This window comes from Chelon labrosus, assembly GCF_963514085.1.
Source record: "Chelon labrosus genome assembly, chromosome: 5".
In the NCBI taxonomy this organism is placed as follows: Eukaryota; Metazoa; Chordata; class Actinopteri; order Mugiliformes; family Mugilidae; genus Chelon; species Chelon labrosus.
Genome location: NC_140341.1, coordinates 8,919,975 through 8,943,269, shown reverse-complemented (window position 1 = coordinate 8,943,269; position 23,295 = coordinate 8,919,975). Strand labels below are relative to the sequence as shown.

The 23,295-nt window shown below is 43.0% G+C and overlaps 1 protein-coding gene across 3 annotated transcripts; it reads right to left on the bottom strand.

Moving 5' to 3' along the window:
• Positions 1–3,865: 3,865 nt before the first annotated feature.
• ankrd50l (ankyrin repeat domain 50-like) lies at positions 3,866–16,355 on the bottom strand. Of its 3 annotated transcripts, XM_084545093.1 has the most exons (6): positions 16,106–16,355; positions 15,913–16,015; positions 15,232–15,814; positions 8,431–8,648; positions 4,689–8,253; positions 3,866–4,583 (listed from the first exon to the last, which is right to left on the bottom strand). In XM_084545093.1, the coding sequence occupies exons 3-5, from the start codon at positions 15,678–15,680 to the stop codon at positions 4,700–4,702; spliced, it is 4,221 nt and encodes a 1,406-aa protein (XP_084401219.1). In that variant the 5' UTR covers positions 15,681–15,814; positions 15,913–16,015; positions 16,106–16,355; the 3' UTR covers positions 3,866–4,583; positions 4,689–4,699. The 3 variants fall into 3 exon arrangements, with proteins under 3 accessions (XP_084401219.1, XP_084401218.1, XP_084401220.1); XM_084545092.1 differs by having other exon boundaries at positions 15,232–16,015; XM_084545094.1 differs by lacking the exons at positions 15,913–16,015; positions 16,106–16,355 and having other exon boundaries at positions 8,431–8,643; positions 15,232–15,371.
• Between the last annotated feature and the right edge of the window lie 6,940 nt (positions 16,356–23,295).

Sequence of the window (23,295 nt, the reverse complement as noted above, 5' to 3'; positions counted from 1 at the left end):
ATAAAGACATTCTGTATGTACAGTGTTGTGGTGGAGATTTTTTACAAAAAAATTGCTAAGACTATAAAATGTATTGGACAAGACAGTGAGGTAGTGGTTTGTGCAAAATAAGGCAGTGCAAAAAGCAGATTAGTGCAAAAAATAACTGTAAAAACCTTTTCAGGTGCTTCCTAAGGGATCGATCCAGAAAGAGGTCATTTAATATAAATGCTGACAAATGCCATTGTAAAAGTGTTAAAGTAGTATTAAAGGACACCAGCGTGTTAGTAATTTTCTGCAAAATATAGGTCTATGCTGCACATTTTAATTTGGTTGTCAAACAATCATATTTCATAAACTCAAACTGTAATTTACTGGCAACCCTGCTGCCGGTAGTTTACTGTTAATTTAAGGGCCAATTTGTTACAGTGTCGCTCCGGGGCCTACGCCCACTTACATATCTGCTGCAAACTATAAAGGATAACAAGGGTTTTGTTTGCACTCCAAGTCTATTTCTTGCACATCTGACAAACTAATGCCGGCCTCTCCGCAGATCAAACACCTCGGCCCCTCCAGCTGTTAATCAGCTGTTCAGCACTATCCTCTAGATGCCGGCTTCACAGCTTGAAAATGTGTCATGATTGCTTAGCAGTGCACGGCATTCACTCTCGCTGCAATACACCATGTACTCTCTGTCTGACATCCAGTGGTTTTTGTACGGTCATGGTGTCTGGTTGCAGAAGAAAATGCCTCAGTGATGTCACTCTTATACTCGAAGATTAATAAAATAATCCACTCTCGCTCGTGCACTCCATTGTTGACATTTAAGTGTCTAAAACGTTAAATAGATTTGATCCTGCCAGCTCTCTCGTATAAAAAGTCAATGAAATGTCCAATTAGAGGTGATTTGCACTTTTTCCTGGCTACCCGCATATGGCTTTCCACTCTCTCTTATTGTATTTAGATATCAATGCACAAACAGCCTTCATTAGTCTTCCTGCAACACTACCTAGGTGCCACCCTTTGTCTAAACCAAACCCAGTATTTCTAGTAGCTGACACATCACCTGGTGTTTGGTACATGTGAGTGCATTCATGCAGGAAAACAGCTTTAGTTTATTTTTACGTACATTTCAATATGTACTGAAATCAAAATGTTGTTTTGACCAATGACTGGGCACTGCAGTGGCTAAAAAACTGCCTGTAAATTTACCATCATGCGCCACTCTGTAGTCCTGACCTAGAGCTCAAAATCCTCCTCTCGTCAATACAAAGAAAAGGTGTGTGGCCTGACCTAGCTTTATATCTACAGCACATCTGCCTACTCTGGATATTCATGACTTGATTGCCACCATCACATTGTTTTATCTGGTTCTGCAAGATGTTCCAAGGACTACTATTAATCAACTTTAGTGTATAGAGAACTATATCTGACCAAACATGGTTTCCCTATAAATCTGTGCATGAGTGTAAAAGGTTGCATTGAGTTTCTGGACAAACAGTACGGTACAGCATCCCTAAAACATTCCCTTCATACCTACATCCACACATCCACACACTCAACACAGATCCCTATAGTAAGTTATATTTCCGTCTTTGATTTCACCAGCTACTTGCATAATGTGAAGGCATTCCAGTTGATAACATGTCAAGCTAACCAATCTGATGCTACTGTCTGGTGGCAACATCTCAGTCAAAGCTAGCATCCTAAGCAAACTAGTTAACTCGAATCAAGGCAACAACCACATTGCCCAAGACACCAGATAATGTCTGTTCAGCCCTCCTTGCAACTATGCTAAGCCTGTTAGCTAGCAGCAGCAGCAGCAAGCTACTTCTTTGTAATTTAAACCTTTTAATTTTAACCTTTGTTGGATAGGTTCCAGATTGGGGGTCAGACCGGCTAAATTGGAGGTATCCAACACAGCAAATTCCTGGAAATGCTACAGATTCTCATGTCTAGCCCTGGCTTTGAGCATTTTCTGCACAGCAACTCAACTACCTAGTGGCTCTGTCTATTTGCTGGAATTCTTCACTCTGTTTGGTGGACACGAAATCCATATTTTGAATTAGCCCCTTAGCTAGTAAGCTAAGATCGGAACATTTTGAAATAAATACACACATTGCATTTCTAATATTTTGCATGCAAACTCAAATTTTTGCCGCTGGCATTGTGTAAAACTCAGTGTTTGTTTGCAGGTGGTGTGAACACTCCTTATTGCAAGGGTGTCTACTCTGTTTGAGCAGTATCTTCCTGCTACTGCCACTAGATGCTACTAAAGACACATTGTTTACTAAGTGAACCTTTAAAGCCAAGCCTTGCCTTCATATATACAGTTGTAATTTCCTCTCTCCTCTCTGCGTGCTGCATCTCCTCCTCTGCAGAATAAGTCTTCCTGTTTCCCCTTTCTGGGGCTCCACCTGTTTCCCCATCGGCTGTTTCCTCGCTGATGAACTATCCTGTTTCTCCATTGTTCTCCAGTCAGCGAGTCTTCTCGTTTCCTAACCAGTGGGGCATCCTGTCATCCAACATTTTCTCTTTTAACGCACCCCTGATCCTATAGTAACATAACTCGCGGCAGTTGCAGCAAAGAAAATACATTAAAAAAAAAAAAATGAGGAAGCGTTGTTAATGTTAAACATTTATATATATTTATATAAGATATACATAACTTCAATTTGCACTTGAGCTGTGGAGGAATTATGGAAATTAGTGGGCTCCTACGCACAAGACACCAACACAAAATTACTAGATTACTGCACTGGTGCCAAGCAAATACCAGCATTACTGTATTATCTAAGCCTGTTAATGCATTTTCTTTGGGTTTTTTGCCACTAACTTGACTGACAAGTTGTTTTACCTTTTCATTAAATTGCTGTGTCAAAAGAGTGGATTTGATCATTTTCACACGTCACGCAAACGCATTTTCAAAACAGGTTGCTTATTTACTTACTTCACATTACAGTTGTTGAAAGCCTGTGCCGACCTTTCAATCTCATCCTCAGAGGGGCCATAACACAGCTGTCAGCACAACTCAGAGTAGTGTGACTCGCTTACAAACAAACGAACAGCGTCTGAACACCCATCTCATCAGTCACCTTGGTGACAGTGCTGACTTCGGCACTGAAATAAACTCAGAGCCTGTTCACTTATCACCGTGTGATTTCAAATAATATTGTTTTCTAAAGCTGACGTTTTTCACCCCCGAGAACTGTGTTTTTTTCAAAACGCTCAGCAAAAAAAAATCTGAAGAAGGGGAAACAGCTCTATTTTGGAAAATATATATTTGTGTCGTTGTCAGTTTTCCTCACATCGAGAATTCAGAAGTGGATGTCCGTGTCAAAACCTGTATTGTGAGATCTGGATTAGCCTTTGTCAGAGAGTGCTCAGTTTTATGTTTGAGCACGTTTGTATTTAGAGCATTTAGTTTCCTCATAATTTTCATGTGGAACGTGGTGAAAAGGTGGAAGAAGGCCAAAAGGTGTGGTGAATGTGGAGAAAGGAGTGCTCTGCAGATCTGATGCAAGCTTTCATTAGTAGGGCCAAACCTTGATTCATCTAGGCAAATGTTTGACGAAAGTTTATAGTGACATCAAATGGTTTGGAAATCTATTTCCTACAAATTTCTAAGATACAGCAAAGCAATAAAAATGAAGGATGTATCACCATTAGATCTATCTGCAGAGTTCTCCTTTCTACGGTTTCAAAAATGTTCAAAAGCTTTGGGGATTACACTCCCAGGTGGCCAACATCAACCTGCTTCCAGACTTTGATCTCTGCACGATGCCGCCACATCAGAAGCTACCCGTGACATTTAGTGATAAAGTGCATGAAAAGTAACTACACAACACACTCTGACACATTATCAAAGAACCACACGGAGCAGAGGTAGACAATATCATAGCACCGATTGCCATTTTTTAATTAATGAGTGTAATTAAATACTAATACAATGAAAAATGATCAAAAAGTAGACATTTCTTTAGGCCACATTCGAGTTTAGAGTTGACAACCCTCCCACATACGCCCTCGGTTTATATGGTCCAATTTTCATTTTCCTTCCTGCCTGCTCATTGACACACTGTGAGCGTGCCAAGTTGATTCGGTAAACTTGGCTGCGGTTTATAGTTTGTGCTGCCTCATAAACCCGCACAGGGTCAAGCTTCAGTAGGCTAACATTTCTGCAGACTATTTTGGTTGTCAGCTATGGACCAGCTACAGGGAATGGAGGCTAGTTTATAATAAATATCAAAGGCTTCAACAAAGATCAAGGCCACAAGCTTAAAAGAGTGTTCACTCCCCGAAAGGGATTTTTGTTTTGTTTTTTACAGCAAAGAAACAAAATGCCTTTTCGTCACCGATGCTTATCAGGGATCAAGTTAAAAATGAACACAATTAAACATTACGCTTTAAATAAATCGGCGGGATTGCGTCCGTGAGAGCTCTGCTCAGCACACGCAGCTGAAAACACGAGCTCTAAAGTTATTCAGTTTGTCCTTCCTCCGGTTTTCTGAAGGGGGATGGAGAAAGGGATCACTTCCTCAGCCAAACCCAGTGAGTCGCTGAGAAAACAGCCTCCGCCTCAAACCACAAATGTCCAACCCCACCTAAAACAAAGATGTAAAATTGATGTCAGTGCTTTGATTGCATTGATTCCTGAAATAGGAAGGTTTGCAAAGTCAATATAGCAATTGTCGATGAGGGACACTTACTTGAGTGCCAGTCACAGGGGTGTCTCTCGCTTGTATAAGGCTGCACTGGTGGGACCCTCAAACTGTAGTTTGATTGCCTGTTTGAGATTAAGCTGTGGGTCTGTGGTGGTCATAGTGGCCATAACATCGTCTGGAAAGGCACTACAAGCCGGGACTGGGGAGAAACTGTAGCAAACAGGTGACAAAATGTTCTTCTGGGGTAGAGAATCCCAAGCTTCTCCTTGAAGTGGGCTCTGTAATCTATATGGGTAGCCCAGAGGAGGGTCCTCTCTGTTTTTAGCACCTAGGGGACTATCGTGACCCGGTGTTATTCCAAGTGAAGCCATGACTGAGTGCCATTTGCCACCAGTGTAAGAAGTCTTGTCAGCTTTTATCAAGTTTGAATTTTGTTTGTTCATTTTGTCATTATACTCAAGTCCGGACGACAAGCCTTTCTGGGACGGGTCGCAGTTGTGCACCATGGCAGTGACTGTGCAAACAGTAGGAGGAGGACTGCCTTTGGGGTGCCTCTGGCAACTTCCGTGGAGGCTACCCATGCCTGAGCTCCCCGGTGGAGGAAGGGTGGAGGGACGGCTACGACTGCGAGGCAGCGAGTGCTGTTGGATCTGCTGAATAAAGCTGAGGCTGTCAGCTGGAACTGTCTGCACTGTGGCAAGTGAGTGGCAGGTAGAGGAGGTCTGGGAGCTCTGCATGGAGTGGAATCGTTCTGCAGTGGAGCCAGGCGAAGAAACCGAAGAGGAGGAGGTAGCAGCTGTTAATTCATCTCCGTTACAGTCTGAAATCACTGAGGAGAGACTCTTGTTGGGTTTCGCAGGTGATGTGGTACTAGACTTAGGCAACAGGCCTATGTAAGGCTTGGCTCCATAGCTCTCCAAGAGTCTGACAATGTTAAAGTGTCCATGCTTCCCAGCCACTTTCACTGGACTACGACCATATTTATCCACGTGATTTGGATTTGCCCCTCTCTCCAGAAGCATTGCCACAATGTTCGAATGTCCAACCTGGGCAGCAATGCTCAGAGCTGTTGCCCCCTGGTGGCAAGCTAGATTTATATTGACTCCACTGGCCTCTAGGAGACGATGTCCTACTTTAGTATGTCCTGTCCAAGCTACCGAATGCATTGGTGGTCTACCCTCTGTATCTTGTGCATTGGGGTTTGCCCCATGTTTCAATAGTAGGTCCACAATCTCCACACATCCCTGCCAGGAGGCCACATGAAGTGCTGTACGGCCCTCAGAGTCTCGAGATTCGAGGGGCACACCCCCTTTCTCTATGAGGAGAGTCGCCATGTCAAGGCGACCCTCCAGCACCAGGAGGTATAGCAGAGGACGTCCCTCTGCATCCCGGACATCGGTATCAGCCCCTCGTTTCATAAGCAGCTCTGCAACATCAGCATGACCCTCCAGGAGTGCGGCACTTAATGCAGAATGCCCATCATATGCCCTGTGATCGATAGGAGAACGCCTGTCTAACAATAGTTTGACAGTGCTCCAATGACCTTCTTGGGCAGCCAGTATAAGTGGGGTGCGTCCTTCAATGTCCATCTCTCCAACACGTGCCATGCTTCCTCGTTCCGTCAGAGCAGCACAAACAGCACGGTGGCCTTCACAAGCAGCGGCATGCAGTGGAGTCCAGCCGAGGTCATCCTTATGGTTCTCATCCAGGCCTCGATCCAGCAAGGCACGGACAACCTCGACGCTTCCTCTGGCTGCTGCTAGGCAGAGCGCTGTCCTCCCTTCACAATCAATGGCGTCCACAGCCGCGCCCCAGAAAAGCAGCCGTGACACTGTCATCATGTGGCCCATTGCTGCCGATGCCAGCAGGGGAGTAACAGCGGCTGCAGCAGTGATATTTCCATTGGGGCCAGCCGTTTCATCTACATCAGCACCGGCTTCTAACAAAAGCTCAACCACCTCTTCGTGGCCTTCATAGGCTGCGAGAAGCAGCGGTGTCATTCCATCGTGGTCTCTGTGCCCTGGATCTGCCCCATGTTCCAGTAACTGACTTGCTACATCACCAAAACCTTTAATGCCTGCTGCTGTAGGGACACAGAGGGCGGCGACTGACAGAGCAGTGCGTCCATCTCCATCAGCTAAATCAACTTTTGCATTATGGTCCAGCAGTATCTCCACAGATTCATGGTGTCCCATGTAGGCAGCAGCAATAAGAGGCGTGCGGCCCTTGCTGTCAGCTTTGTCAACTTGTGCCCCGTATTCCAGTAGTGTGAGGACAATTTCATCGTGACCCCCCCACGCAGCAGCTCTGAGAGCAGTCCGACCCTCGCTGTCACATCCATCCACATCTGCTCCGGCATCCAGTAGCAGCCGCACGGCCTCACTGTGTCCTCCCCAAGCGGCAGAGCGCAGTGCTGTCCAGCCTTCATTGTCAACGTGCTCCATCATCTGTAATGCAGTTTCTTTGTCCTGGCTGTTGGACCACTCCAGGAGCAGAGACAACACTTTGACTTGACCCTGCTTGGAAGCCAAAGTCAGCGGTGTTTGACCCTGATGATCACTGATTAATGGATCAGATCCACGTGACAGGAGAAGTTCTGCTACATTTGCAGAACCCTCGTGGGCCGCTCTAGCAAGCAAAGTCTGTCCATCTGTAGCGTCACGCTGATTTACAGACACCCCACTGTCCAACAGCTTCTTTACTGACAGCTCCCTCTCAAGTGCATGTTGTAAATTTGTTCTTTCTTCACCTATGCAATGCAGTCTAACACTTGGGTCTGCATCTGGAAAACAGGCCGGAGAGACGAGCCCACTTCTCATTAACAGCTGAGGGACATCCTGACTGACCCGAACAGGAAGTTGAGCTAAGGATGTGGTGAGGACTCTACTGCAGCTGGGAGTAAGAGCCGGTACATCTGCCAACAACATCCACAGTGCCAGTAATGAGGGTTTATCTTTATGGTGACCTGAGCAAACTAAGTGTGTGGCCAGCTGGCAAGTGTCCTCAATATCCAGATGGCTTCCCTGTAGAGTCAGAGCCATAGCGAGCATGCTGTGACCTTCTGTTCTGCTACACAGGTACTTCTGTGTGCAGTACTTAACATCAGTCAGCCACTCCGTAAAACTGGCATGAAAAAGTAGTTTGGTGCCGCCAGGTCCATCGATCAGGAGAGGAGATAAGGTTCGAAGTTTGTTCTGGAAGTCTTGAAAGTTGAGGGAGGTGTCCTGGGTCCAGGCTGCTGTGAATAGTTGCTGGGACGTGAGAGGAGTTGGGGCAGCCAAGAGGATATTGAGGAGAGGCCTGACGTAGACGAAGAGCCCACGGGGGAACAGTCTCTGGCACAGCCACAAGTAGAGGCCATTGAGAGTCCCGGGTATGTCCCGGATCTCCCGCAGACCCACCAGCGCAGCTGCCACACCATCCAGGACACGCTCGAGGAAGAGGAAGCAGCCACCACTCTTGATGTGCAGCAGGTTCAGCATGTCAGCCGTGTCGGGAGTGAGCTGACGGCGAAGTGCGCCATCTTCGTCCAGTCGACAGAGGATGTACTGCTGTACATCACGGACTGCTGGAGGCTTCCGCAAATCATCCAGGCAGAGCCTACGGAAACCTTCAACACACATAGGAGATAGTGTTTTGTAACCCTGATATAGTTTTTGTCTTTATGGTCATTTGTGCTCTTTATTTTTCAATGAGTGTCCAAGTCTAGCTGCCCAAGATCTTTGCCACACAAGGCAGAATGCCTGTCTGGCCGTACAAATAACTATGAGTTATACACTCTACGTACCTGAGAACATCTTGCACACCGTCTTGTTATGGCGGCGGACGGAGCACACCAGCAGCAGCCAGCTGGGCAGCAGGTGTTGATTGGCGGCCAAGAGCTCTGCAATAGAGCCACTCTTCCCAACTCCTTCACCTGGCCCATATTCTACATCCAGGGAGTCTACAACCACCATCAGAGTCTGGGCAGGAGGAGGAAGGTCCAACAGGGGTCCCAGCACTGCTCTAGAGGAAGTGGCAGACACACAAAGGAAGACATTAAATGTTAGACAGCGATGTGAAAACCACAGGAATCGTGGGTGGATCTGGGAGTCGAACGGAGCAGTGAGCAACAATGTGAGCTGTTTCTATTTATTATCTGAGATAGCGGGGGCCTTATGCATATAGTCAGAGCTACTAAATGAAATAGTTTGGATCAATATTCCAGCAGCTATCTTGCTATGACTTCAGGCAGTTTTATTTCGAACGCAGAAATGTTTTGTTGAGTTTCGGCTTTATGTTTTTTCATGTCACATCTTTCAGAAACAAGCTCTGAGCATCATGGGGGGGCGAGAGGCGGGGTACACCCTGGACAGGTCACCAGTCTATCTCAGGGCTAACACAGAGAGACAGACAACCATTAACACTCACTCCTACGGTCAATTTAGAATCACCAATGAACCTAAAGAGCCTTTCTTTGGACGGTGGGAGGAAGCCGGAGAACCCAGAGAGAACCCACGCAGACACAGGGAGAACTTGCAAACTCCACACAGAAAGGCCCCAGTCAGCCCATGAATTAGAACCCGGAACCTTCTTGCAGTGAGACATCAGTGCTAACCACCGCCACATCACTGTGCCGCCCCCGGCTATAACAGCAACTGTAAACACTGTATCTTCTACTGTAACACTGGAACACCTCATAAAACAGTAAAACAATTTAAAACTGGCGGCAAATCACAGAGTAAGTGTCAATTAAAGCGTGCACTCAGCACCCACACCCTGATTTGACCTGACGCTGACTCAGGTTAGTGGAATTTCTGTAATTTTCTGCTCCACCCTGTAAACTCACGCACACACTCTCTGTCTCCCACACACACACTCAATAAACCTTCAAATATTAGAAACAAAAAAATGGATTAGACTAAAGAGAGCAACAAAAGTCCTGAATTAGAAGTTGAACCCATCGTCAGAGCATGAATAACAGATGGGATTTTATTCCTTTATCAGGCCTAAAGACCGGATGAAGGGTGATCTGTGGAGAAAAGTTTTGCAGTCCACTGGAACAAAAATAACTTCACAATGAAGAGGTGGAGACTAAACTGATGTGGCGGTAGTACAACAACAGCACCTACAGTAATGTTAAGATAAAATAATCGCAGTCCTCTTTCAGGTCAGGAGCCAGTCAACCAGAAGTCACTGGATTAATGACCTGGTATAACATTATGACCACCAGTCTAATATTCTGACTCATCAGAGAATGGACATGGGCCTTCTGAGGGTGTCCTGTGGTGTCTGGCAACAGGATGTTGTTAGTGGGGGCATTTGGGTCCTATGGGTTGAGGGGAGGGGCCTCTGTGGATCATCCCACAGATACTTGATCAGTTTGGGATCTAGTGAATTTGGAGGCCAGGTCAACACCTTGTGCTGTTCTAAATGTTTTTTGAGTTGTTCCTAAAGCGATTTTGCGTATGTGTGTCTGTGTCAGGCTGCATCCAGCTGGAGATGGCTGCTGCCATCAAGGAGTGTCATTGCTATGGGGTGGGGGTGCCTGGTCTGTTCTAGGTGGGTGCTACATGTCTGAGTAACATCCATATGAATGAATGCCAGGTCCAAAAGTTTCCCAGCAGAACACTGAATTGTCACAAGATGGTTGGTATTATTTACTTCTGCTGTCAGTGGTTTCACTGAAATGTTTCAACGGCTACAAGATGCACTGAGCGGACACACCGGGTCTGGTTTAATGCTGTGTCTGAGGGCCTTGTTTCAAAGGTGACAAACAGCAATTAACCTGTGACACCAACCCGGTATGAAGGGCTGAACACAAGTCATTTATTCTGCAACAAACACAGGGCGGGTGTTTGTGCGTGTGCTGTTATTAAGTGTTAATGTCTATGTTTAAGAGTGACCACAAGGTCCAGTCCCCTTTAGTCATTTTCTTTAAACCTGATTCAAAGAAAAACAACCAAATCAGTACTGTTTCTGTGTCAAAAAACAACCCATCTGTGAGCATACCAAATAAACAGCAAATCAGTCTAAATTCTCAACATAATAAAACAAGAAGAAACAGCTTCTGAAGTGTTTTTAAAACATTAAGGAAGAGGTCAGTGGAGCTTTGAGCGGAGCAGTGATGCCAGAAATGCATCCATCAAATATTCAGTTTACTCTGGCTAATACAGAATCTTGGTGAATTAATCAAACAGGAGCCAGATGATCAGCTAACACACACTGAACACAGAGAGGTCAACAACTAAATATCTGAACTCTACATATGCAGAGGGAGTGGGATGTGGAATTTCCAGATAAAAGAAATGAGTCATCTGTAATGATTAGATGTCGGCAAACGAGGCAACCAACGCTGAAACAAATTAGAGACTGGATGTTCCTTTAAGTTGCCTACAAATTAATGCATCTGTCCTCACATCGTGGACGCAGCTCAAGCTTGTGATGAATTAGTTAGCAGATAGAAGATGTGGAGATGGACACGGAGTAAGTCTCACTTAAGCTTCTATCGTCTGTTCAGAGTTCAGCTTCCTTCAGCTTTAAAGATTTGTTCAGGAGTCCAACTCAATTCCTCTTCAAGTCTTGAATCCACTTTTTTAATCCAGTTAATAAAAAGGTTTTAGATCCTTTGACATTTTCGAATACAACATTTAGTGCAGCCAATTTAAAAAATAATTGGTGAAAGAAATGGTGAAATATCTGCAAATCCTCAGACTCCCAGTGCCTGAGAGCAGCAGATATCTACTCGATTTAACTTTAGATAATGAATCCAAACCCTTATTTTTGATCAAACCGTTAAGGGGAAGTAATTATCACCACCAAAAAAAAAAAGAATGTCTTCAGGTCATGCTGTCTCACATCTAGGCTCTCGGCCTAGATCCGGTCTTAATGTGTACAAATCGTTTAATTACCCTGCCTACATAATAGCCTTGACTTTTATCGTCGGTCATATCCTGCTGTTAAAAGTAGATCAACACCCTGCCCTGATGACAGCTACATCTAGGTTAAGCTTATCACGCCGCGGCATTCTTTAGTCATCTGATTGAAGGAGCACTCCCTCACCGGTCTGGCACTCGCCTCTGCGGAGGAGTGAGTGTAATTAACCTTTTATTGTAGCTCAAGGTTTTCGTGGACACATGTCTGCGGGAGACCTTTGACACCGCGCTTTAATTGGACTCCCGAGAGAAGCGTGTCAACGTTATGGAAACTTCAATTCGACCGGAGCTCTCAACCCAGCAGCCGCTACTGTAGCTAGAATAAGAAAATAATGTTACCTGACAGCGTTGGCGTTTATTTATTGATATGCATCGTATAAATCCATTGTGAGTTCAGGAGCAAATCTCAGTTGGAAAAATATGTATTTTTCAGGGATAACGTGACACTATGAAGGATGTTCATTTCTTATAACTCAAAAGAAGACATCCCAAAATCAGAATTGAGACATCGGTGCAGCTTGCTTGGGGTGTAGGAGTCGGTTACATGATGATATAATAAGACAGATGATGTTAAATCAAAAGCTAAAAAAAGCCATTTCCTCCACACAATCGTCGACTATCAAGCAAACAAAGCAAGATAAATACTTTTACGCCCATATATGAATATGACAGACAATTTGGTAACCATGGCTACATATAGGCTACGGTATGTAGGCATTCTCTCTTTCTCTGTCAGAAAGTGGTTAAAAAGAAATCAGCCTGTTCTCTGTATGTGAGCAAACTGTGTCAAACTCATTTAAAGGGGAATTACTGTTTTTTTACAACCTGGACATTATTTCTGGCACGAAATACGATCGTTTACTCACCCATATAACTTTTGTGTAATTCGTATTCCTTCGGGAGATACTTAGATCTGCGTATATCCATATAGTGGGAGTGACTGGGGCACCGAAACGCAGCCTCTTAACACAGCCTCTAAACGCAGCCTCTAAACGCACCCGCGACGGTCGGCTTGTTTACCTGTAATTTGCTACTGCTAGTTTTTTTACAACATGGCTGAATATTTTTCCGATTCTGAAGCTGTGGACGAAGTAGCAAATTATAGGTAAACAAGCCAACCGCCACAGGTGCGCACGGTGCTCAGAGACGACATTGTCCAGGTCAGAAGAAATCATCTGGGGTCTGTAGGTCAATCTACAGACCTTGGATGATGATAACAGGTAACTCCGGACTCAACAGGAAATAGCACTAGCGTATCATAACAAAATATTGGTGAAATGAACGAGTTTCATGGCAGATAATGCGTTATTTAGAGGCTGCGTTTCGGTGCCCCAATCACTCCCATTACATGGATATACGCTGATCTAATTATCTCCCGAAGGACTACAAATTACACAAAAGTTATATGGGTGAGTAAATGATCGTATTTTATGCCAGAAATAAGGTCCAGGTTGTAAAAAACAGTAGTTCCCCTTTAAGTTCAAACTCAGTTTGATTTCCAGCGGGCCAGGCCAGTAACAGAACAGCATAATAACCTATAAATAACGACACCTCCAATTTTTTTCCCCCTTGTTTTGGTGCAAATAAGTACATTATGAAAATGAGTACAGAAAAATGTTCTGTCTGCTACACTGACGAAAACAGTGGACAAATTAGGAATAGCAGGTACTTTCAATGGAAAATTGCAATTGCTATGTAATTTTTCTACTTTGAAAGGAAGAGATTAGGTTTTGGGCTGTTGGCCATATGTTTGGTTCCCTGGCGTAAACCCATCAGTAACATTTCAATCCATTGTGCATCTGTCAACAGTAATGTCACAGGAAGTGGAGTTGCAGTTTGCACTGATAAGGTGTGTACGTTTTTCCTCAGATAATGATATTTACTCATCTTTTGTAATAAGTAATGAAAATACAACCAAGAGAAACTGAAAGTTTCCAGACAGGGCAAGCTGCACGACAAAAGTTCAGCGAGGACTTAATGACCTACTGACTACAACAAGTCTCCGGCCGGTTTAAGGCCCGTGTCTGACACATGCCCTTTCGCTGCCAATTCAAGCCCACGTTTCATCGGTTTGTCGACGGCCGTCCTCACATGGTCGATTTTCGCCCAGAGCCACCTTTTCCCTCCTCTGAGCTCCAAACGGCCGCTGCCTGCGAGTCAGTCCGTGGGGGAGTGTGGAATCCAGCTCGGCACTTCACACCAGAGGAAAGCAAACACAGGAGGAGTGCACAAGGGCCCGGACTCATCGCAAAGTAAACACACCGGGAGAGAGTTTAAAACTCCTGGAGAGGAGGGTGACCTCGCCTCTGACTGGAGCTGAGATGGTCACCGGGGTACTGGAGGCATTTTTCACCTCTTTGTCCTTTTTTTTTTTTTTTTTTCAACCTTCTCTCTGAAAGGATGTCGCGTCGTAAATAACACTGTAGCATTCATTCACTCTGCAGGCCCATTGTGTGGGTCGTGAATGGGCCGCATTATGAGCGGAGAAATAAATATAAGACGAGGAAGAATGGCCGCTGCCGTCTCTTTTCCTGCGACTGTCCTGGCTTCTGTTTGCTTCGCTGACGGTCACATGGTTTTTTTTACATTTACAGCCTCTCAGAATTCTGCTGACAGTTTAAACACCTGCAGAATATCGCCTCAGTTTAGATCTTTCTCCACACGCGAGCAGAAGCCAGCCTCGTGTTTCTTTTTAGAGCGAGCAGCTTTTTCAGATGTGCAGTATACAGCGACTGAGGAGTTGTACTACAGTTTCATGTCAGTGTTTTGGAGAATAATCTCTTTTGTGGAGACGTAAAGCTAACAAAAATGAGTCCTTGTCTTATAAAGTGATATAAAGAGCGATGGGACGTGGCTCAATGAGCCGTAGTATATTGTGATTAATTCATCACATATATACCAACATCAAGGAGTTTGTCGTTTAGATAATAGTCTCCAATTGGCTAATTAATCAAATTTGCAAATGAATCAGCAACACTTTCATAATCGATTGTCACTCATTAAGTAAAATATGACAAACTTCTCATGTCTTATCACTGTAAGAATAAACATCTTCTCATTTCGTAACAAGTAATCATTGCATTCCTATTTACCACTGCAGTCAATTGAGCAACAGGCAAAAAAAATCTTATCATCAATGTGTCATCAGTTTCAAATCAGAGATTATCTGATTTACAATGAACCAGATGACACCATGGTACATAGTCACTTACAGTTTCTTTACTAAACAACAATGTTTAAAGTTTGCGGTCACAACAGCTGACTGCCGAGGCCGACTGTTTACACGACTGAGACAAAGCGGCCAAGCAGGTTTCCCCCGTTCTGTTTTCACGGGCGTTTGAATCTGATAAAACCCTCTTTTCACACGGGCGCGTTTGGACGCAGCTTGTTCAGCTGCTCATGCACCGTCGCCATTTACAGAAAGTGATACCACACATAAATTACGCCGAGCCGAGCTGGGAATGAGACATGCACTTGAGCGTGCACATACACGCCGAGCACCTGGGCCGGTGTCATGCTTCTTACAGTACCTCTCGGCAACTTTCCACCCCCTCTCATTTGGCAAGAGAGGGAAAATTTCCCTTCCCTTTTCACGTTTGACTGTCACATGGAAAAAAAATGACAAGACATCCTTACTTTGACAATTATTTTAAGTGAATAAATGTGATACAAACCTTTTGAAGGTGTCATCAGGGTCTCTTTGACAGGTGAGAGGCTCCAGAGCTGGGTACACAGACGTGCTATTTAGGATCTCCTCGTACCCAGGAGATAGGAGAGGGGAGGCCCTCAGCTGCTCTACCAGGCCGAGGACAAACCTCCACAGCACTGTACTCCTCTGGTCCTCCCTCTGGCAGAAGTGGGAAGCCAGGCATCGCCGTGCCAGTCCAACTGCCACTCCTGCCTTTGAGGTGGGCCACACCGCCTCGGTGCACAAGGCAGTCTTCCCAGCGCCGGGGCCCCCAGTCATCAGCAGCCCTGGTGCTTGGCCAGGCACAGAGCGGGCATCCAGGCAGCGCCGCAGTTTGTCCAGGGCCCATTCCCGGCAGTAAAAACGCCGGCCCTGGAGCAAGCTGCTGCTGCAGCCAAATCCACTGCTACTCATTTGCTCCTGGAGATCTGACATCCAGGGAAAACTGTGCGCTCTCAAGTCCACGTCCCATGCTCCTCCGGTTATTTCACTCCGACTTTGAGGCTGAGCTGCGGCTTGTGTGCAATAGCTCTGGGCAATGCCTGGGTATTTCCTCAACCTGTCAGTTCCTGAAAGGGTTGCATCAGGTGAGAGGTATCAGTAGCTGTCCTGCAACAGGAGTCACAGAGAGGTCTGCAAAAAAATAAAGTCAGCTAGAAAAAGTCACCTCTTTAAATTTCTTCATTCAGTGTTGATGTCTTCGCTGCTTGGCTTGAAATGCCATGGTTACCAACGCTCACCATGCTTCCACAGGGGGCTGTGGAGCTGCCCTGTCAGAAATCAAAAAGAGGGAGAAGGAATGAGTCAAGACAGGAACTAGACAGCGTGGTTTTCACAGATATAATGACACCGCGTCTCACCCCGTCCCCCGTCTGAGTCGTCCTCCGTGCTCCAATTACAGCTACAGTCTTCCCTCCTTTTCCAGCTCTGAGACCCAACACGGCGGAGCTCTAGCATGCAATCCTGTTTTCCTTTCTCACGCTCTCGGCTCTCTCTCTCTCTTCCCTGTGTTCGTACCTCACACCTCCTTCCTTCTCTCTCTCTGTCTCTCTGTCTCTCAGCTTGTCATGCTCTCTGGTTTTTCTTGTTTTGGTTTTTTCTTTTTTTTCTTTTTTTGTCTCCACCCTCCCCTGGTGTTTCTCGACATGTCAAGACATGCAGCGAGCGAGAGGAAGGGAGAGGGGCGGAGAGAAGGGGGAGGGCTCATGTGGGTGTGAGTTACTCTGCAGCCGGCAAGTGGGAGGGGTTACCTGGGGTCAAGGTTCAGTCACGGGGCAATATTATACCTCAGACTACAGGTGTTGCATGAGGTATCCAGGTAAAGCCACGTTATGCTGGAAAACTTTTGTTTCTTTGTCCTCTGAGGTGCTGTTATCAGTAAAATCATGGCCCTCAGACTTAGTTTGAAACCATTAATTAGTCACTAATAATATTTTTTTGTGGCCGTCTAGGTTTATAGCTTCTACGGTGTGATTTAGAAAATGATTTCTCTGCTTTGCATCAATGTTTGACTGGCAGAAAAACAAGCACTATCCACCACACATTTTTAAAAGTTTCTAGCTGTGCAACAAACCTTAAGGCCGCTGTGTTTTTGATGCACCGGAGGACCAGTTAGCTCAATCTTCCCTCTGCTACGGCCTTCGTGTGGAAGTGCAAATCATAATGCGTTCACGAGAAAGTTCGAGAAAGAAAGTTTTACAAAGTCGCTGCCATTTTCAGTAAATACCTTTCAAGAATTACACTAATTATCCAGTTATTTTACAAGCTGTCACATAAACCCTCCATATTTTTTTCATTTGTTACCCCCACTGTATAATTAGCTTTCAGCAATTTTCATAATATGCCGCCCAATGTGAAAACTTTTGCATTTTTAATCCCTGTAATACCAAGTATATTTAATTAGTCATTAATCCAGAGTGTGTGCAGCTATTCATAACATGCGAGTAATGTGACAAATGACATACTACGCTACACGTGGGTTTAATTGAGAGGTTGTGGCAGAAGCATGTTCACACACAAGCTTTTGTAATGTAGGTTAATTTAATTTGGAACAATAAAAGGAAGAAGAAGGCCAAACCTTCAAAGAATCCAGACAAAGAATGTCAAAGGTTTCTGTGACAACGTTAGCATGGTGACGAGAGTGCACACTGCTGCTCATTCCAATTAAGCGACTTGTCAACAGGCAGCTACGCTGACAGGTCTCCGACGGATTAAAACCCATCATTAAACAATATTTATACAAAGAAACTCAGCTACAACATGACGGCATAATTAAAAAACCTAAGTTAAGCCACCTGATGTTCTTGTAAACTAAAGCATTTCAATCTCAGGCAGCGTTCAGCCTTAATGATTTCCCAGACTAAGAATACCCACCTATAGCTCGATGACGCATGTGTGTTTAATACTTCCGCTGTCATTTGGCAAGAAGCAAACACTGAAAATCAACTGGAAAATCAAGAGATGTGATGCCTCACCAGGCCACTGAGGAGAGTAATGAGAAGAACTGGCACCGAGCTGTGAAGTCGTCTACATTCTTGTCATTACTTGTGGTACTCAAAGCTCTCTATAAACCTGGCATGCACTGGTGCAGAAACCAAAGCCAAGCTGTTACTGACATGCTGTTGGTGCAGAAGTCAAGTCAGATCACTGCCCTACCTTCATCTGGATTATACACTGACAAGGCATAACATTATGACCACTGACAGGAGAAGTAAATAACATTGACCATCTTGTGACAATGCAGTGTTCTGCTGGGAAACTTCTGAACCTGGCATTCATTAATGTGGATGTTACTTAGACATGTAGCACCCACCTAGACCAGACCAGACACCCCCACCCCATAGCAATGACACTCCTTGATGGCAGCAGCCATCCCCAGTAAGATGCGGGATGTTTAGGAACAACTAAAAAAAAAAAACATGAAGAACAGCACAAGGTGTTGACCTGGCCTCCAAATTCACTAGAAACTGATTAAGTATCTGTGGGATGATGCACAGAGGCCCTTTCCCTCAACCCATAGGACCCAAAGTCCCTCCCCTAACAACATCCTGTTTCCAGACACCACAGGACACCCTCAGAAGGCCCATGTCCATTCTCTGATGAGTCACAACTGTTTTGGAGGCACAAGGGAGACCTACACAATATTAGGAAGGTGGTCATAATGTTATGCTTGATCGGTGTATATACGTATACTGTATATAGTTAATTTAACTGCGGTGATGATATAAGACGCAACTTCCTGGTTCTTATTGCACAAAGATGCCCAGATTTAGCAAACAGTTGATTGTTGAGAGATGCTCAGTTTCCATTCTTGTCTGACTGTAGATGTAAATGTATATTTAAATACAGTGATGTAATGGTGAACTTATGTTTACATTTTATTTTTATTTTTTAATGTGATAAATCAACGGTGTAAACCTAGCAGTAAATCCAGGATGTGATTAGCCTAGCCTAGTAAACAACAGGAGCTAGCTTGCGTCTGGCTAAAAGTTTGAGCTTCCACCTCTAAAGCTCCCATATAAACATTCTTATAAACAAATCTGTATTAAAACAGTCTGATTGAAGTGTTTTTGGCACTCTGTACATGTTCTTTTAAATGATTCTTAGTTAGCCCAACGCTAAAGAGACGTTTGTAGCTACAGTAAGATGTTAAGTTTGCAGGTAACTATGAACCCTCAAACTATTTGACTGCGTTTTTCATGAGACACTGTTTTATTAACCTACACATAATTTTCAATATACTTCTTTCATGTCAGTGCTGTAAACACACACACACACTCACAAATTAAGCATGTGATTAGCCTAGCTTAGCATAAACGCCTAGCTTAGCATAAATGTGAACAAGAGGAGCTAGCTTTGGGTCTGTTTTAAAGTTTCACAAATAAACATTTCTTTCAAATCAATTTTAAAACAAACCAATCTTAATCTGGACAATTTCTTGGCAAACATGGCACGTGGGAAGCAAAGATATTTAAAATTAAAGGTCAAAGAGGCTGTTTGTAGCTCGCATCAAGATTTTGCAGGTCTGGTTTAAAAAAAAAAAAAAAAAAAAAAAAAAAAAAAGCATAGCATATATTTTTGTCTGACTGCGTTGTTTTCCCTGACACACTGTTATAATACACCTCCAATTTTGGTGCTTTTCCACAGCTCAGTGTTGCATGCCTGGCATTTAACACTGCAGCCAATCAGCTGCTCCTCCTCGCTCACATCCGTCGGAATCTACAGGTGATCCGCTGCAGGCTGTCGGCTCGTCTGCTCCAAACAGCGACAGTGTGATTTATTTTCTCCCACAAAACACTAATCCCACACATAATAACTGTATTAATTGTGACTCATCAGGCGCAGCAGCAGGCTCGTCGACGCCACTGTAAATAAAAACACACACAAAAAAAAACGCTGCTGCCCAAATATGTGTCTCCGACGAAGATCCTGAAAACATTTCCTCCCAGAAATGGCCACGTTTTGGGTTTTTAAATCTCACGGATCTTACCTGACTGAGATGTTTCCTCGTCTCTTGTCTCCCTCCTCGATAGCCCTCCCTCCCCAAGCATTTCACGGGATTTTATCACGTGTGTCCTCTCCCACGGTTCTTCATAACACCACGTTGAAGATGAGCTGATCACCGCTGGGATGGTATTTCTATCTCAAGGACTGTTTCCTCTCTCAAAAAGGATGTGTGATTGGAGAAAAAAACAAAAAAAGGACTGTGTGTGTGTTAAAGGCATACATTTAGACTCAATAACTGGGTTGTCTATTTAAAATGTAAATTTATTAACAACAAATATTAAAACATAAATAGGAGAAATAATCCTTTTTAAGTTAGTTAAGTCAAAATAAGTGAGATATGACTCTGATTCTGAACTCTAACTCACAAATACGGCTTTTTAAGATAATAATTCCCACAATACACATTCTTTAAACCTAATAGTCTTCTACTTTTGCCTAAAAGTTAACGGACTGTGCTCAGTATCCACAAATTGTCATTTAATGTCCCTCAATTTGGACTTTTATGTCATATTTTTAAAGCTTTGAATGGAATATATAAGGTAATATTAGTCTGTGTTATTAGTTGAATAGTTTTTGGCTCTCTAAGCATGTTCTTTTAAACGATTCTTAGTTAGCCCAACGTTAAAGAGGCGTTTGTAGCCTACAGTAAGATGCTAAGTTTGTAGGTCACTATGAACCCTCAAATTAAAATTGACTAAAGATTAAGTCAGTTTATTAACAACAAATATTAAAACATAAATTGGAGAAATAATCATTTAATCATTTTTAAGTTAGTAAGTCAAAATAAGTGAGATATGACTCTGACTCTGAACTCTAACTCACAAATACGGCTTTTTAAGATAATAATTCCCACAATACACATTCTTTAAACCTAATAGTCTTCTACTTTTGCCTAAAAATTAACGGACTGTGCTCAGTATCCACAAATTGTCATTTAATGTCCCTCAATTTGGACTTTTACGTCATATTTTTAAAGCTTTCAATGGAATATATAAGGTAATATATGTAAATAGTCTCACCATTTTGACTTAAAATGTTACTGAGTTACAAATTTATGACAATAAAACTGACTTATTAAGAAAAAAGTAGAATTTTGGTCAAAATGAGCAGATTTCAAATCATAGTTATGTTATATTGAGTCATAAATTCGTATTCCTGGAGCAGCCCAGTCACCCTGGGACACTCAGGCCGGCGTTTCCGCTGCCTGAGGACAAAGACTGAGGGGCTGAAGAAGAGTTTCTATCACCACGCCATCCGTCTGCTCAACTCTGAGCCTTAAACTGGACCTAAATACCACTGCACTTTAGTCACATAGCTGTTTTCAGTACTGTGAATGTGTATATATACGAGCTACCCCCTCTTAAGTTTTCAAGTTTACAGTCTATATTTTATTTATTTTTTTAATTTAAACTTATACTGTTTACCTTGTGTGTTGTGTGCAATTACTACTGTTTTACTGTAGTACTTTCTTTTTTACTACTGGCTGCAGGTACAAAAACACATTTCACTGTGCACTGAACTATGTATAACTGTGCATGTGACAAATAAAACCTATCTTATCTTATCTTATCTTATCTATTCTCTTATTATTTTCATTTAAATTGTCTAATTTAGTTTTAATAAATGGCCTCCATAAATGAGACTACAATAATTTATATGTAAATGGACAATGAGGTATGATTTACTTTTGATTTTAGACGTAGATGTTTGTTTACAGTGAAACATGTCACTATTTATTCATTTTTTATCAGTTGAGAGTCACAAAAAAGTTGAATCATTGTGTGAATGTGCCTCAAATAAAATATCTAAACATTAAATGTCATACTAACTAAAGTGCGTATACTTAAAATGTATTTTTAAGATTTCAAATCACTGCTGACAATAAAAAGGATGTAAGATCTTATTCGCCAATTGTTGTGGAGAGAGTGTTTTTTTTTTATCGGTCGGCCCCCAGGAACGTGTAGCTAAGTATTCTTTCAAGTTGTGTTGAATTCCCCGGAAAGATGAGCTCGTTATTCATTTGGAGGGACGCGTGAGAGGTGTGTTTGGTCCGCATGCGTCCTCGAAACCGTCCCACGATCACCACTGAACTCACGGTGAAATGAGAAATGACCTTTTGACCCCGCCGGCCGATTCTCCACATTTTCACATACACTCATAGACTAATAAATACCAATCCTCTACTCTGGAATAATTACTATTTTAAGAGAACGGGTTTTCTTTAAATATTTCATCATTTAAAATATAAACAAATGCATAAATGTAAATATCCAAATATATACTCAGACAACAGCACAAGTGCGGCTCATTTCTGTAAAGATGCACAGGAGACACAACAAATATGTAAAATTCATAACACTTTTTGTTTTCTATTCAGTCAGCGTTAACAGAAAAACAAAACAAAAAAAACTACAAAACCAGCAACCAAAGACCGAAAACCATTTACAACATTATATATAATCGTTTGTCTTCATTCAGTAGTAACATCTAAAATCTTACGATAAAGCACGAGTATATTTTTCTGACCTGAACACAGCTGGTTCACTTCAGAGCTGAAAAATAAACAGTTTCATTCAAGTTTTTTAATCAATTGTGTGTTTGACATGAGGCCAATAACAGAGCTGCAGAGACCTCTACTGGCTGTTTGTGGTAATGACAGGCTTCTGTCAAAAAACTTCAGATAAAGATGAATCATTACATTTTATTTATTTATTTATCACATAAAAAACTTAATTAATTACAACAAATTACTGTAATATTGTTACAATAATAAAGATAAAGAGCTTTTCTGTGTGGAGTTTCCATGTTCTCCCTGTGTCTCTGTGGGTTCCCTCCAGGTACTCCAGCTTCCTCCCACTGTCCAAACACATGCTCGTTAGGTGAATGAATGAATGAATGATCCTCCATAATATCGATGAAAAACATCCCAGCTGTTCTTCTTTGAACCCAGTCACACCCAGAGTTGAGTTTGCAGAGCTATTTATTATTTATGATCCAGTGTGTAGGTAGCACTTGACCATAAATATGTGGTGATAAATGACATCCAAACCTAACAAAAGTCATAACCAAAGAGAAAGATCACGATGGATAAAGCTGTAAATCAACTTATAAATGCATGAAAATAAAATTATGAAAACATTAAAAACAAAGACTCACTCAAATGTGAAGTTGGAAACTGTTCAGGTTTCATCCTCAGAAATTCTCAAGATAAGGACAACACTGTCAGTTTGGTCTATAATTGCTGAACTGCAAAAATAAAGTAAAGCTAAAGTGAACTCGCAAGTGTTCAGAAGTTTGTTCAACAATTCGTTTTTTGGCGGGTATAAATCATTCATTTAGGGAATAAGCTGTGTTTTATGCATATTGTGGTTACAGAAGATGAATGAATGAATTAATATGACAGTAAAATGTGGACTGACGACATATTTCATTTGTTTTTTCGGTGAATTCAGCTCACAGTGACTACAGCATGGTTCACCTTTTATTCAGCACATGAGCACTTGGTTTTAAAGAGCAATATTTAGTTTTGGTTTGGGTTCTGCTC